The sequence below is a fragment of the Carassius auratus genome, chromosome 22 (assembly GCF_003368295.1).
Source record: "Carassius auratus strain Wakin chromosome 22, ASM336829v1, whole genome shotgun sequence".
Classification (NCBI taxonomy): Eukaryota; Metazoa; Chordata; class Actinopteri; order Cypriniformes; family Cyprinidae; genus Carassius; species Carassius auratus.
Window position 1 is genome coordinate 2,217,979 of NC_039264.1, and position 15,317 is coordinate 2,233,295.

Below are 15,317 nucleotides of genomic sequence, written 5' to 3' on the forward strand. Positions count from 1 at the left end.
CTCAAAGGCTCAGAAAATGAATTGGAAAATGAGTGCAGGCTGACGGTTTAGATGATTGGTTGCCAGGTATATCGCGTACGATTCCGCTCTTTATGTAATTAGTGTGTTTAATAGAAAGCAAAATAATAATATTAAAAATATATCATGGGAATTGATTTTATCTATTTACCTAGCCTATATTTTTGACATCTACATCTCTACAACTACCTCCCACCCACAAAATTGTTGGCTATAACCTATGAGATTAGGTGGGTTTTGTGTCAAAATCTGGCAACCATGAAGATACGCAATTAAAAAACACCCACATAAATCATTCAGCTTTTTTTAACTATATGCCAAATGCCTTAATATATGGGTTACCATATGAAACGATGTATTATAAAATTCCTTATAAATAAATATATAATTAATAAATAAAATTCCTTGTAAGTTGGATTATTACTGTCATCAATTTAACAGTAATATAAGGATTACTGTAATTATTTTCCCACTCTATTGTTTTTTTCAAAGAATAGCATAAATTGACAGCAACTGTCCTGTAAATAGTTTCTACAGTAAGACAAAGCTGGAAATACAGCAATAATACTGCAAAAGTTATAAAATTGACAGCAACTTACTGTAAACTGTTTCTACAGTAAGCTTTCTCTGATAATACAGCAATAATACTGTGAAAACAACAGAAATCGTTTACAGTGCAGCAATTGAGCCCAAATAGTGTGTGTGGGTGTTTTCCTTTAAAATATGTAAAAAAAAAAAAAAAAAAAAAAAATGTTTTCATACATTTAAGTGAAAATGATTTTATCTTGTTCAAAACATGAATCATAGTTTTGCTGTAAATTATTTTATTTTTTTGGCAAAAAAAATATATATATATATATTGCAGATATATTCCAATTATTAACGTATAAATGTTTTGTTTCCCAATAATAAGAAAAAATATGTAAAAAGAATTCTTAAAACAAGGTAGACTTATAATAATACATTAGATAATACATATCACCAGCTTTGTAATGTATTTCTAAGAAAAAGCGGACCACGTTTGAACGCTTACACCTTCCTTTTATTTGAGAAATGATCTATTTTTCATCTTATTTACTGTTCAACTGGTCACACATGAGCTTTTAGATATTGTTCTGTTTGTAGAAATGACGAGGATCACTTCGCGGAATAGCGTCAGTGGAGAGCGCGGGATTGTGTTCCCTGCTGGGGGCGTGGCCTAAAGACGCTCGGCTCTAGGGTTTTTAGATCCTTAGAACATCTTTAGAACAATGAACATACAGTACAAAGGCAATAGCATAAATCACATCAAAATAAATATAATAATAAACAATAAATAGATTTAAAATTATTCACATTTTTTTCACTTTGTTATTTCTTGTTTCTTTTTACGTATACAGATAGTGACCTATTTATATTTTAAAATGAGTAAAAGTATTTTGTGGATGAAGAATTTTCCATATATAATTTCTAAAGTCATAATAATCCATAATAATCTAAAGTCAACAGTATACTCATAAAAACAGCCTTTGCGTAGACCCTTAATACAAAATCTAAGTTTACTTTTACAATTTACTCTTGTAAATTTTCCTCTCAGCAGGTGTTTTGGCGCTCGTGTAACGTCCTCGCGAGAGCGCGGGAAAATGTTTATCTTCATTAATAAAACCGAAAGTGTAAACTTTATGAAGAGTGGAATTAAAGGGAATTTGCTCTCGTTCATGTGTTTAGTATGTGAACTCTTACATCAAACGGGCTCAGTTAATAGTGTTTCATGTTAACATTTAATTCGTTTTATTAGTAGAACTATTCTGACGGGAATGAACGAGGCTGAGAGACTTGAGTGTTTAACAACACTGACTAAATCATGTATCTTTCGAAAGAACCTTTGGTGATAGTGATTCGCTGCAGTAGCGCAGGGTTAACCTCTAGAGGGCGCCAGGTCACCGCACTATAAGCACACTACAGTATACATCTAGTGTACTACACTGACTGCACACTGCACAGCAGGAGAAGAGAGAAGAAAACAGGAGATTGTAGCGAATCCACCACCTTTTCTCTTTTAGAAAATTAATATTAAATTTAAGATAAAGACTACTGGATGCAAATAATACACTCAGCGACCAAAACAATAATAATAATAATAATAATAATAATAATAATAAACGAAAATAAACAATGTTTTTGTTATAGTGAAGGGATGTAGAAACCATGTTTTTTGCGGTATTGATTACCACTTATAACCAGTGTCAGACTTGTAGTCGAGTCACCAACTGTCGAGTCCGAGTCGAGTCTCGAGTCTCAGAGTTCGAGTCCGAGTCCAAGTCCGAGTCACCAAAGAAGAGTCCGAGTCGAGTCACCATTACCAGAGTTCGAGTCCGAAATGTTTTCCTTAAAAAACATAATTTAAGAAAAAACGCCATGGATATCCTGAATGGCATTGGGAGGAGTAAATGATTTGGAAATTTTCATTTTTGTGTGAACTAAACCTTAACACTGTATTACAGAAATACACTCGAAGTAAAAAAGAAATGTGCATTTTACAGGACACTGTATTTTAAAGATACTTAAAACATAAAAATCCATAAGATATGCAGAGAGAGAGAGAAAGAGAGAAAGAGAGATTGAGTGTGTGTTTGTGTGAGAGCGAGAGAGCGTTTGTGTGTGAGTGAACGAGTGATTTAGCGTGAGTTTGTTAGTATGTTTTCAAGTGAATCTGTCTGTGTGATGGCACGCGACTGGTCAGAAAGCAATGTGTAATGATAAGGGCCGTTCAAATATCGCGTCTTTTGCGCGCTCAAGTTTTTTATTTCCAATGTAGGTGCGGGGTATGTGCGCAAACGTATGCGCGCTCTTAATGGAAGCATCCAGGCGCGTCCGCATCGCATCAAGTTAAAAACATCTCAACTTTTCAGAATACCCGTAAGCGCATTGAGGGTCATGTAACAAGAACTAACCAATCAGCTTCATCCTTTCCTGCAAGTGCCCGAGCGCTTTGGAAAAAAAGTAAAGTGAGTGACGTCAGTGAGTGTGTTGTCAAGCAAAGAGAGCGAGTGGTAGCAGTGTCTGTGAGGGAAAATTATTTATCCTGGCCGGTCTTGGGCACGAAACATTTTTTTATAAATTTTTTTGTCAAAAACAACGTGATGAATGCTCAAGTCCGATTTTATATATCCTCGAGTCCGAGTTCTAAGTACGATTCATCAGTCCACGAGTCCAAGTCGAGTCACGAGTCCAGAGAATGGAGTCTCAAGTCAGACTCGAGTCCAAAGGATAGTGACTCCATCGAGTATCCATCACTGACCAGTGTTATATCTACAAATACCATGGTTAAACAATGGTTATATTGTAGCAAAACTATGGTTCATTTGAGGTTACCCTGGTTTAACTATAGTAACCAAGTTTCTTTTCTTTTTTTTTGTCTCATTTGTTGTAAAACCATGGTTAATTTTCATACGGGGGCGAGAACAATAGAAACCATCACATAATTTGTAATGGTTTTACTGGTTAACATGGGAATTGTACTGGTTTTAATGGTCCCTGTTGGTCTTTTCTAGTAATTAGTCGTCTTCCATTATTATAATGCAATATGTATAACAGCACTTCATTTCTAATGGATTTAATGGTTGAAATGGTTTGTAATAATGGAAACCATTCGGATTTTCAGCAAGAAATGTGTGTGGAGGTCTTTTTTTTTTTTTAATAATGTCTTTCACCTAATTACGTAAATATTTTTAGTACGTACTTTGTTTATGTTCGCTACGCAAAGCGGACTGCATTTCCCAGCATGCAGCAGTGGCGCCCCGCCCCGCCCCCGAGCGTCCCTCTCTCGCCTATGGACGGGCAGCGGCGGCGGAGGCTGGCAGCGCAGAACTCCCGTATTTGGGCTGAGAAGTGACACATTCCCGACGCAAACACCGGGATAATCGATGATCGGCGCTCGCCCGCGGGGGAAAGAGTCGCCGAACAGCCGCGAAGCGCGAGCAGCGACCCGGTCCGCGCGGGTGTGCTTGTATTACCGATCAGAACCGCGCCGATATCGGTCCAGTTAACGGGAGGAGGCAGTGTGTGTAAGTGTTTGCGTGCGTGCGTGAGTTGATGCACTGTTGACACACACACACCGCCGCTGGTTGTTGTTGTTGTAGCGTTATCGGTTCGGTCCATCCGGGCCTCTGCAGAAACAGCGCGCGCCCGTGTGGAGATGTGACGCGGACTCGCGCGCACTGGGTCTCGCTCCGGGTCAGGATGGAGAACCCGCAGAAACACAGTCCTCTGCTCAGAGATCTGACCCGAGCCTTCAGCCACTACAACAAACACAACGTGCTCCTGAAGAAGAACCTGCACGAGACCCTCAGCTTCTTCAGAGAGATCCGAGAGAACCACAGCAACACACCTGCAGCGCTGGACACAGGTGACTCCGCTTCCGCTTCCGGTGTCCAGAGACACTAAAGATCAAAATACAAAAACACAAGCTGATGGAAAATATTAATACATGCTAGCGTAGAATATGAACACAGTCGGCAAGTTTCACTTTTATTTATGCTTTTGATATAATATTTCCTCCCTAAATACACATATATTTGCCTTCTAATAACTAAGCTACACATTCTTAATTGGCCAAATTAAGTACGCATTAAGTTCTATTTATATAGTATTTATTGTAGTATTTTTAAATAGACTTTTTAGTACTTTTGTCAAACTTATGTAAAAATTAATTACAATTTTATATTTAATCTTGTAATTTACTTTTCTATAAATTTAAATAAGTTTCACCTCCACGTGTTTTTATTAGTTATGATTCAGTTAGTTATGAAGTCATTCTAATTTGAGTTTTAGTTAAAATGTTATTTAAACTAATACAGTTTTAGTTTTTGTAAGCTTTAGTTTAACCATAACAACACTGGGGTAAAAATGGCTGATATTGACTTTTTAATAGAATTTAATTTAAAGATGTGTTGCTTAAATCCTGCCGTTAGGTTTTACTCTTCAAACACACACCAATCACAGTCAGTCATCAGTAGATCTGTGACTAATATACAACACATGAAAGTGTCAATATCGGTTTGAGATATCGGTTATCGGTCGATCTCTGCTTGTGTGTTAATGTGTTAGCTATCAGTGATGGGGATTCCTGATAGTGTGTGTGTGTGTGTGTGTGTCCTGCAGCAGGTTCAGTGTTAACAGCAGAACATGTCTCAAATGGGATTTAGTGCAGAAATAAGCAGCTTAACATCTGTGAACAGAGACACATTCAACTGAACCGAGAACTGAACACTCCTCAGTGCTTTAATGAGGACACACACACACACACATATGAGCTCACATTGATTCACTGACATCACATAATGTTGTCCGAATCTCATATCAGCACCAAATCAAGAGATAGACATCAGAAAGTGTATTTGAGGTTCAGAGTTATGATTGTTTTCATGTCATTGAAACTAGTTTTCACTCTGATCAGTGTGTGCTGTGGAGGAATCTGTGTGATGAGTCAGTGTGAGAATATGAGCGCTGACACCCGTACTGTACTGTGCTCTGATCTGTGTGTGTGTGTGTGTGTGTGTGTGTGGGTGCGGTTGTCATCCTCTTTCCCGTCACAGAGGTGTTTTGCAGGTCTGACGTAAGTTTCCTCTGGTTTCTCAGTGAAATGTTTGAGTGTGTCTGAAGCAGTGCTCTCACGGCATCACGGCGTGACCTTTGACCCGTCTCAGGTGACCCCTGCTCTCTCTCCCAGACCCCGCGCTCGTGTTTGTGTTCCTCTGGCCTGTCGGCGCTGGTTCTGACCAATCAGAGCGTGGGTGTCTCTGGCCACGCCCCTGAGCTGCGTGTAAACACATGTTTGTTCTGTGCATGAGTATCTCAGTAAAGATCTGTGGTGGCTCAGATTAGGCGGCGAGCCGGCGGTTGTGTAAGGCAGCGCTGGGATTATGAGCTCTTCCTAATAATAACCCAGTAACCATCGTCTCCGAGCGGGTCATGAGATGCAGGCCTCAGGACGCTGTGCTTGTGTTTGTGTCCTGACTCCTGACTCGAGGAACAGCCCTGTGTTCTCTCTCTCCATTCATCATCAGACGTCTGCTTCACAGTCACTGGGACATTCTGATCATAGATGACTTTTACTTTTTCTCTTTTTTGTCATTTCTATTAGTTTTAGTTGTTTGTTTATTTCAGTGTCAGATATTTTGTCTACAAGTTAAACTAAATAAATATAAGAATGCTGACTTGGCAACAACCTGATACTTTATTCATTTATATTAATTTTATATACATTTTCTTTGAAATTATTCAGTTAACGTTTATTTATTTTCAAGGAATGGCATTTTTTATGGTTGTAGTTTTATTAGAAGAGTATAATAACCCTGATTTGGCATTAATTGTTTATTCCGTTTCATAACAATAGTTACATCATTTTATCAAATTTCGATATCAGAAACAGATCAGTAAATTTCATTCATTTCTGTGTATCATTCTATAAATATTACAGTTTTTGTGTCATGGAATGTGATTTTTAGAGGATTTCAGGTGATAATGTTCATGATTTAAATAAATGTGCAGATTGTTAATAAAGACGCTTATTTGTAAAGTGGCTTTGGTGTTTTCTGTGGATGTTCTGCGCTCCTGAACCACAGAGAGAGCGCCTCAGCACATTAGTAATTGTACAGAGAAATGGTGTGTGATACAGTCACAGTGTTTGTGATTGTAATTACATTGTTCTGCCATTAGATGGCGACGAGACTGTTTCTATGAGTGAGTCAGCAGTAAAGACTTTTACTTTGAAAAAGAAACACTACAAACTAGTTATTTTTAGTTTCCACAACAGCTTGACACATTGGACAAATGCACTGAGCAGTTAAATCACACATAACAGATAAAAGGATATTAATGTTACGACAAAGATATCGCTTTCCTCAGCAAATGTTTTTGTAGTATAGTTTATATTTGTGCCTTGTATTTCTTGTGTTGGCAAGTTTTTTTTTGCAGTGAAGTTGAATGTTATTGTAGTGCAATATTGTGATTTGTGTAGTGTTTTTAAGCCCTGTGTGAGCTACATGTTAACATCAGTGTCTCTCTGTGTGTCAGGTCAGCTCAGCTGCATCTCGCTCCCGCGTCACGAGGAGGAATATCTGCAGAATGTGCTCGGTAGCGCCCCCTACATCCTCATCCTGGGCCAGGACTGTTCGGCTCGCTACCAGCTGCTCAACTGCCTGCTGGGAGAGAGGCTCCTCCCCTTGGGCCCGGAGGTGGGCGGGGCCTGTGGGCCGGAGGGCGGGGCCTGCAGGAGGAGGAAGCTGTGTTTCACACACGGCCGTCAGACACGCTTGAGTCTGGCTCTGCCGGGACAGTACGAGCTGGTGCATCAGCTGGGGGCTCACTGCGGACGATGGGACACGGTTCCACTCGAGGACCTGGAGATCCAGGAGTGTGAGGATCCTGCGCAGCGATTGGCCGAGCTGGAGGTCACGCTCCATCACCCACTGCTGCAGGTCAGGGCAGTACTTTTCTTTAAAGATTTCTAACTGGTCCTACTAATTTAAGTTTAGAGTGTGTGCAAGTACAAATAAAATCTGTATTTATCATGCACGTATTGTGCAAATGCTTAGCTTGAAATATGAAATCATTGATTATTTTGAAATTGGATAAATTCCAACACTTTCGTTTCTACCACTAGAGTGGTGCTTATATTCACACACATTCCTACGTATAAGTACAGTTTGGTAGATCCCACACTTTGTGTTCGCACTGTTGATATGTGGTGTTTATGTAACCTGGATCTGTTGGTCTGGTGCACAGAGCTGCTACGGTGATGTGTGTGTCTCCATGGCAACCAATGGCGGGAAAAGTGTGTCGTCCTATACTCTGTGGGTTCGGTCACAGATGGTTTCCTCTTTGAACAGGGCTCTGTGTTTGGACCGTTTCAGATCTCTGAGATCAGACTGAGATCCTGATCTGACTCTGAACAAACACTGTTACACAATCAGTGTCCTATCAGACTCAGACTGAGACAAACCTAGATCTTGAATCAGTACTAGATCAGTCAAACATCAGAGTCGGTCATGGATCAGTTTATCACACTGGATCAGACTCTGAGCAGCACATCACTCATCAGATCAGCTTTGGATCTCTCAGTGTGTGTGTGTGTCTCCGTCATGACTCTCTCTCGTGTTTAAAGCCATGTTTCCCGTCACACACATCTGCTAGAGTCACGTCTGCTCTCACATGAACTGGCCTGTTTTCTAGTGAGCACAGAGATGTTAGTGGACTGTAGAGTCTGAATCAGATGTTTGTTGGTCTCCGCCGGCTGTGTTTGTTCCAGAGAGACGGCTCTGACTGACTCTATTGAGCTCTTTCTTCTGGCTCTGACGCGCTCGCTCAGGATTAATCAAACAGATGAACTTTGACCCGCCGTGTCTAATGTAGACGCCTCCCACGCTCCAGGCCAAGCCACAACTAACCACACCGCTTTTATAAAGCTGTTGTTTTGAAAGCTTTTATCCAGTAACCAGCAGTGTCTGAGAATATCGTGGATGTTAACTGGTTTAAAACTAAATATATACTGTATATTAGTGTATTTTGTGTAATGTGTATGTCTATACGTATCAAAACAAAAACATCAAATATATTCTGTCATGCCACATTCATTACGTTTAGGCAGTATTCAGCTAGTTTTAGTGGTTTTCATTTACAAACGTTCACCAGATTTAATTGAGCAAGTATGTGCATTTATTTGACTGTTTAGTTCACATGGTGTGAGGTGATGCCAGGTGTGTGTGTGTGTGTTCACTTACTGAGTGTGTGTGTGTGTCCAGGAGGTGAAGGTGATGGTGTTCCCGTGTCGTGGTGTCCAGTCGGTGGAGGAGTCTCTGGAGGACTGCAGGCGCGGGATCCTTCCCATCATCCTCTACTCCGTCAGTACAGACACACTGAGCTCTGAGCAGGTGAGGGACCTGAGGAAGGTGCGAGAGACTCTCCCATCGTTCCCCGTCTGCTTCATCAGGGTCTCCAGCGGCTCCTCGGACCCCGGGGCCCTGCACAGACAGCTGCTGTCTCTGGATCTGAGCGAGGCTCCTGTGGTGGGAGACAGTTTGCAGCGTGTGCTCGGGCCCTCCACTCGACAGCTGCTGCAGAACCATCAGGTGGAGGCCGCCTCGCTGCTGAACACCGTCCACTGCCGCTGCCTCGACCTCTTCATCAACCAGGTGACCCCTACTGTAGGATGTTTTCTCGCTCACTCCTGTGTTTTCGCTGGTGTTTGTGGTGAAGGAAGCTGTGTTTTGTGTGGTGTCAGGCGTTCGACATGCAGAGGGATCTTCAGATCACGCCGCGGAGGCTGGAGTACACGCGTGAGAAGGAGGGAGAACTCTACAGCTCTCTGATGGCCATCGCTAACCGCAAGCAGGAGGAGATGAAGGACATGATCGTGGAGACGCTGAGCTGCATGAAGGAGCAGCTGCTGGAGGACGCCGCTAACCTGCAGTTCACAGGTCACACAGACACTATAGTGAGGAGCTGGGGGATTTGATTCTTAAATCACAAGACATCGATATAACGGCTCGTGAACAGTGTTACGTCATGTTTACGGTTTCGAATCGCTCAGATCATTAAAATGAATCGGTTCGAAGGAGACGCTAGGTCTCGAATCAAACATTAGCAGACATGGATGGATGCGTTGAGCACTAGTCCCAGCTGTTAGGGCATCACAGAAGATTTCTGTCAAGCGCAGCACTTATAAATCACATTAACTTATCAAAAAAGTTATTTTTATAATTATAAATATAGTTTATATTTATAATTTCAGTTTTGTTTGTTTTTGATTAGTTTTCATTATGTCATGAAGATTTCATAAGCAAAACAAAATTACATTTGACAATTGTTTAAAAACTTTACAGTTTAGTTTTTAATTTCTATTTTTGTTCAATTTATCATTTCAGCAGTTTATTTTTATTAGTTTTCACTCTATCATTATTTTGTATTTTAGTAAGCATTACATTTTAAAGTTTTACATCATTTTAGCTTTTTTTTATTTTCTTTCTGCCTTTTTTTGCAATTAAAAAGTTATGTTTTAAATAATTGATAATTTATGTTTTTAATGTAGCTTGATAATTTAGCTTATTTTTTTTATTTTTTATTAATTCAGTTTAGTTTTTTTTATCATTGTTAATTTTACATTAGGTTTAGAATTTCTTTTAACTCTTAACTTTCTTTAATTTAGTTTTTTCTATTTGGTTTATTTTATCATTTCATTTTAGTTTGATTAATGTTTATTCCTTCATTAACTTTTAAGTGTTTTTATTTAAAAACATTTTAAAAGACCTAACTTATTACTATTATATTCTTGATTTAGTTTCTGTTTTTATGTTTAATTTATAATTTTCAAAATTTTATTATTCCTGTGAAAAGATCAAATACAAAGTTTTTTTTTTTTTCACAGGGGTTTAAGTTTTGTTTGTAGTTGCCATAGTAACCAAGGCAGGAGCTGTTAAGGTCCCGCCCCCCTCTCCAAAAGGGACGGGGCATTGCAGCTCATTTGCATTCAAAGAGACACACACAAAGAACAGTTTACAGCAATAACTTCATGATTACTAGTGTGTGTGTGTGTGTGTGTGTGAGAGAGAGTGTGTGTGAGAGAGAGAGAGAAAGAGAGAGAGAGAGAGAGAGAGAGAGAGAGAGAGGGGAATCCAATGCCAGTTGCTGTATTATTGTGTGTCCCAGGGAATTCATCAGTGTTAATGAGCGGCGTGTGTGTGTGTGTTCAGACATCATCATGTCGTCTAACGGCGAGCCGGTGAGCTCCAAGGACATCAAGATGTGCATCAGTCAGATCCAGGACCTGATCGTGGTGCGTCTCAATCAGGCCGTGGCTAATAAACTGACCAGCTCGGTGGACTACCTGAGAGAGAGCTTCGTGGGGACGCTGGAGAGATGCCTGGGCAGCCTGGAGAAGAGCACACCGGAGTCCTGCAGCAACGTCACCTCCAACCACCTCAAACAGGTGCAGCACACACACACACACACACACACTATACAGTAATAGAGAACAATACAGTTAAGTTGTGTAATTGTGGTCAGATCCTGAACGCGGCGTATAACGTGGAGGTGACCTTCCACTCGGGTTCCTCCGTCACCAGGCTCTTCTGGGAGCAGATCAAACAGGTAGGTTACCCATGATGCCCTGCGCTGGCGTGTGTGGTGCGGCGGCTGACGCTCGTGTCTCCTCAGATCATCCACCGCATCACGTGGGTCAATCCTCCGTCCGTCACGGCCGAGTGGAAGCGCAAGGTCGCGCAGGACGCCATCGAGAGCCTGAGCGCCCCCAAACTGGCCAAGAGCATCTGCTCTCAGTTCAGGACCAGACTCAACAGCTCACACGAGGCCTTCGCCGCCTCGCTCCGACAGGTGAGTGTGCAGCGCATACTCCTCCTGGGTGCTTCGTCAGACTCCTCCGGTCAATCAGAGCTAAGAGCTTTGTGCTCACGCCACTGACTACCACAACACACTCCTTTCATTTACTTAGTGTCCTGCTACTACTTAAATATTTAATTTCAACAAAAAGAAGTCATTATTTGTATTATTATTGAATTGGTCTTTAGAGTTCATTCGTTAAATTATTTGATATATTAAAATGTTAATATTTAAAAATGTTATCTACATTTATATTAATAATTTATGTATTGTATTATATATTTTATATATATTAATTATTTTATATATTTTTCCATACACACAAACACAAGAATTTATTTATTTGAAGTGTTCATTTCCAAAAACAGATTTTTTGACAATTTAAAAAATGTTCAAAAAACATGTTTTTTCATTGTGGATTCCAATTAATCTCAATCAAACTGTATTTTAATGAGGTTACAATTAACTGAAAAATACAGCTAACTAACAAAATCAAAACATGATTTTTGGACATTTTTTAAAATTATTTTACAAATAACCATACAAATAAAAATTATATTATGTATGTTTTTATGCGTTTTATTATAATATGAGTGTTAAATTTAATATATTCTTTAGGTTTATTATTAATATAGTTATATTACATTTTCGCTATTTATTGTAATTGTAATATTTTTGTAAATGCTATTTGTCAGTTGTTTATTAGAGTCATTGGTGTTAATGTGACGAGACTCCCCTGCTGATGAGTGTGTGTGTGTGTGTGTGTGTGTGCAGCTGGAGGAGGGTCACACGGGGCGTCTGGAGCGAACTGAAGACCTGTGGTTGCGGGTCAGGAAGGATCACGCCCCTCGACTCGCCCGTCTGTCACTGGAGAGCCGATCGCTGCGAGACATACTGCTGCACGGTGAGACACACACACACACACGGATCACACGGTGTGTGTGTGTGTGATGTGAGTCTGAGTCCGTGTGTGTGTGTGTGTGTCCTCAGGGAAGCCGAAGATGGGCCGTGAGCTGGGCCGGGGTCAGTACGGTGTGGTGTATCTGTGTGATAACTGGGGTGGACGTCACCCGTGTGCCCTGAAGTCAGTCGTTCCTCCGGACGACAAACACTGGAACGACCTCGCGCTCGAGTTCCACTACACACGGTAACAACACTCCAGTGCATCTACTCTTTAATAATCATGATAATAATGCGTCTAGTTATTATATGTAATTCTATTTTAGTTTGATACCAGTAACAGTATAGTTGTCTGTGTCCGTCAGGTCTCTGCCGAAACACGATCGTTTGGTGAATCTCCACGGCTCAGTTATCGATCACTCGTACAGCGGCGGCTCCAGTGTCGCGGTTCTGCTGATCATGGAGCGGTTACACAGAGACCTCTACACCGGACTGAAGGTACCATCACCACACCGGCGGTCTGTCTGTGTGTGTGTGTGTGTGTGGTTGTGATTGACCCTTCTGTCTCTCTCAGGCCGGTCTGTCTCTGAAGGAGCGTCTTCAGATCGCTCTGGACGTGGTGGAGGGGATTCGGTTCCTGCACGGTCAGGGTCTCTTACACCGCGACATCAAGCTGAAGAACGTCCTGGTGAGGAACTGCGTCTACCATCTGACTCTCTGTGACGACATCCCATCATAACACATCATAACCCTTCATAGTGCTTTATAAGGCATTATAAAGTGTGTTTGTGTTCTTCTGTGCAGTTGGACAAGCAGAACCGGGCGAAGATCACTGACCTGGGCTTCTGTAAACCCGAGGCCATGATGTCGGGCAGTATTGTGGGGACGCCCATCCACATGGCCCCGGAGCTCTTCACAGGTCACCGACCGCTTAATGATCCACTCAGGAGTGCTTTCAGTCTTTATATTTTTTTAGAATTGAAAATGTTTATTTTTATGTTTTTGAAAATGTAGTTATTGTTTACATTAGTTTCTGATTGTACGTGTGTTTGTTTATTTGGCGTAGGAAAGTACGATAACTCTGTCGACGTGTACGCGTTTGGGATCCTCTTCTGGTATCTCTGCTCCGGCTCCGTTAAACTCCCAGAAGCCTTTGAGAAATGCTCCAGTAAAGACCAGCTGTGGACCAACGTCAAGAAAGGTAACAATCGCCAGTCGCCGGATCGCGTCGCTGTGAACTCTGGGTAACCTCTGTGTGCGTGTGCTGCTTTCAGGCTCGCGTCCCGAGCGTCTGGCCACGTTTGACGAGGAGTGCTGGCAGCTGATGGAGGCCTGCTGGAGCGCAGACCCTTCCCAGAGACCCCTGCTAGGAATCGTCCAGCCCAGCCTGCAAAGCATCATGGGACGCCTGTGCAGCAACCTGGAGGACTCGAACTGACACTCATGTCCCTGCATGCTCCTCTTGAGACGCTAAAGGAAAGCAGCTCTTGTTTTGTGTGTGAAAACAGACGAAGGTTGATGTCTGCCTCTGAACAAACCTGATCACGCGTGTCATATTCAGTGCTAGGACCGAGCGTTTTACTCGTAGTCGAGTTTGTGTTACAGATAAACTGAACTGCTGATTTTTAGATGGTGTTTAAACTGGTTTACATTATCCTGACATTTTTTAATAAAATCATTTGGATGAATTCACCTCTGCACTTGTGTTGATTTCCTCTGTGCTTCTTTGATTATTAAAGTTTATTAAATGTGATTTGCTAAAACATCCAGCAGAGCTGATGAGGGAGTTTAATATTATCAAAACAAAACTTTTTCAGATTAAGATCGACTTGATTTTCTTCTTATAATTAATAACTACTGAGTAATATTAACACATATTTACTATAGGGTTATTTGCAAGTAATTCAATATCAATCACTGGTTGTTTAGTATAGTAAGTAGTCTTACAAAGACAGGATAGTCTTGAATATTTTCTTCCAGTCCTATAGTAGCCTAACGCTTTTACTATTCAACATTTTCTGATAATATATATATATAATCTACAATTATATAATAACAAACAGTTGTGTTTAGTTTAATTAGTTAAATTTAAAGACTAGGTAAACGTCGTTAACAGTTAAAGGTTTAATAAAGTCTACACCGCTTACCTAGCAGGATAGTTTATGATTCATTATCACAGGTAATTTTTCAGTGAAATAGCGTTTTTCAAGAAATCACAATTCGCAAGGTTCATATTGACGTTGTTTTTATACGGGATGTCTTCATTTGACGACTCTTCCTAAAATATATAGGTATATGACGTTACTCGTTCATTTTAAAGAGTTCGTTGGCGCGCATGCGCAGTGAGTGGAGTGCGCCAAATAACGGACGATTTCTGAGGCGAGTTTAGACTTGACGTGACTCGCGCGTCGAAGTTGTTATATCGTCTGAATTAGTCATAACATAAAGACTAAGATTCATGTTTCATATCTCTCTTTAGTTTGTTTACTTTTCAAGTGAAACTTAACCCTTAAGGTCGAAATAAATCTTTCTGCTCGATGTTTGTCGAGGTAAGTGAAGTCTTATTCGTCATTATTTTTCAAAGTATTAAACTTTGTTAATATTTCGTCACTTTTGACTTTATTATCAAATTATCTTGGCTTTCAGCTAAGACTTTATCCTTACATGTTTTATCATTTTATTTTATTTATTAAATGGCACTAAAACGCCAAGAGGATTTTAAATTTTAAATATTAAAATGATATTATTTTTCAAATAAATAAGCTTAAGATCACCTGCGAGTGAACCATATTTTACAAAAATTAACCATAGTTTTATCATAGTAAAATGAAAGTAGTATTTTTACCGTTTTTATGTCTTTTTTGGCTGATTCTGATTGATTATAATTTGTATAACCACAGTTGTACCACAAATAACATGGTTGAGCTATGGTTAGTGTAGTAAACCCATGGTTATATTTAGTCGACTGTGGTTTAACGACAGTAACCTTGTTTGTAGCCGTAGTAAAACCGTGTTTGAACAGT

At 40.5% G+C, this 15,317-nt stretch overlaps 1 protein-coding gene across 1 annotated transcript; it reads left to right on the forward strand.

Moving 5' to 3' along the window:
• The first annotated feature begins 3,794 nt into the window (after positions 1-3,794).
• On the forward strand, positions 3,795-13,986 carry LOC113039330 (dual serine/threonine and tyrosine protein kinase-like). Its single transcript, XM_026197217.1, has 14 exons — positions 3,795-4,405; positions 7,075-7,478; positions 8,802-9,191; positions 9,281-9,476; positions 10,749-10,984; positions 11,062-11,145; positions 11,212-11,388; positions 12,169-12,298; positions 12,385-12,541; positions 12,660-12,792; positions 12,869-12,982; positions 13,099-13,213; positions 13,361-13,495; positions 13,569-13,986. Exons 1-14 carry the CDS (start codon positions 4,240-4,242, stop codon positions 13,730-13,732), a joined length of 2,601 nt encoding a protein of 866 aa, XP_026053002.1. The 5' UTR covers positions 3,795-4,239; the 3' UTR covers positions 13,733-13,986.
• Positions 13,987-15,317: the final 1,331 nt, after the last annotated feature.

Coding starts and splice junctions, on each gene's coding strand:
- LOC113039330 (XM_026197217.1), top strand. CDS start 4,240: ATGGAGAACCCGCAGAAACACAGTCCTCTGCTCAGAGATCTGACCCGA. Junction 7,479..8,801: donor TCCATCACCCACTGCTGCAG/GTCAGGGCAGTA, acceptor GTGTGTGTCCAG/GAGGTGAAGGTGATGGTGTT. Junction 12,793..12,868: donor ACCTCTACACCGGACTGAAG/GTACCATCACCA, acceptor TGTCTCTCTCAG/GCCGGTCTGTCTCTGAAGGA.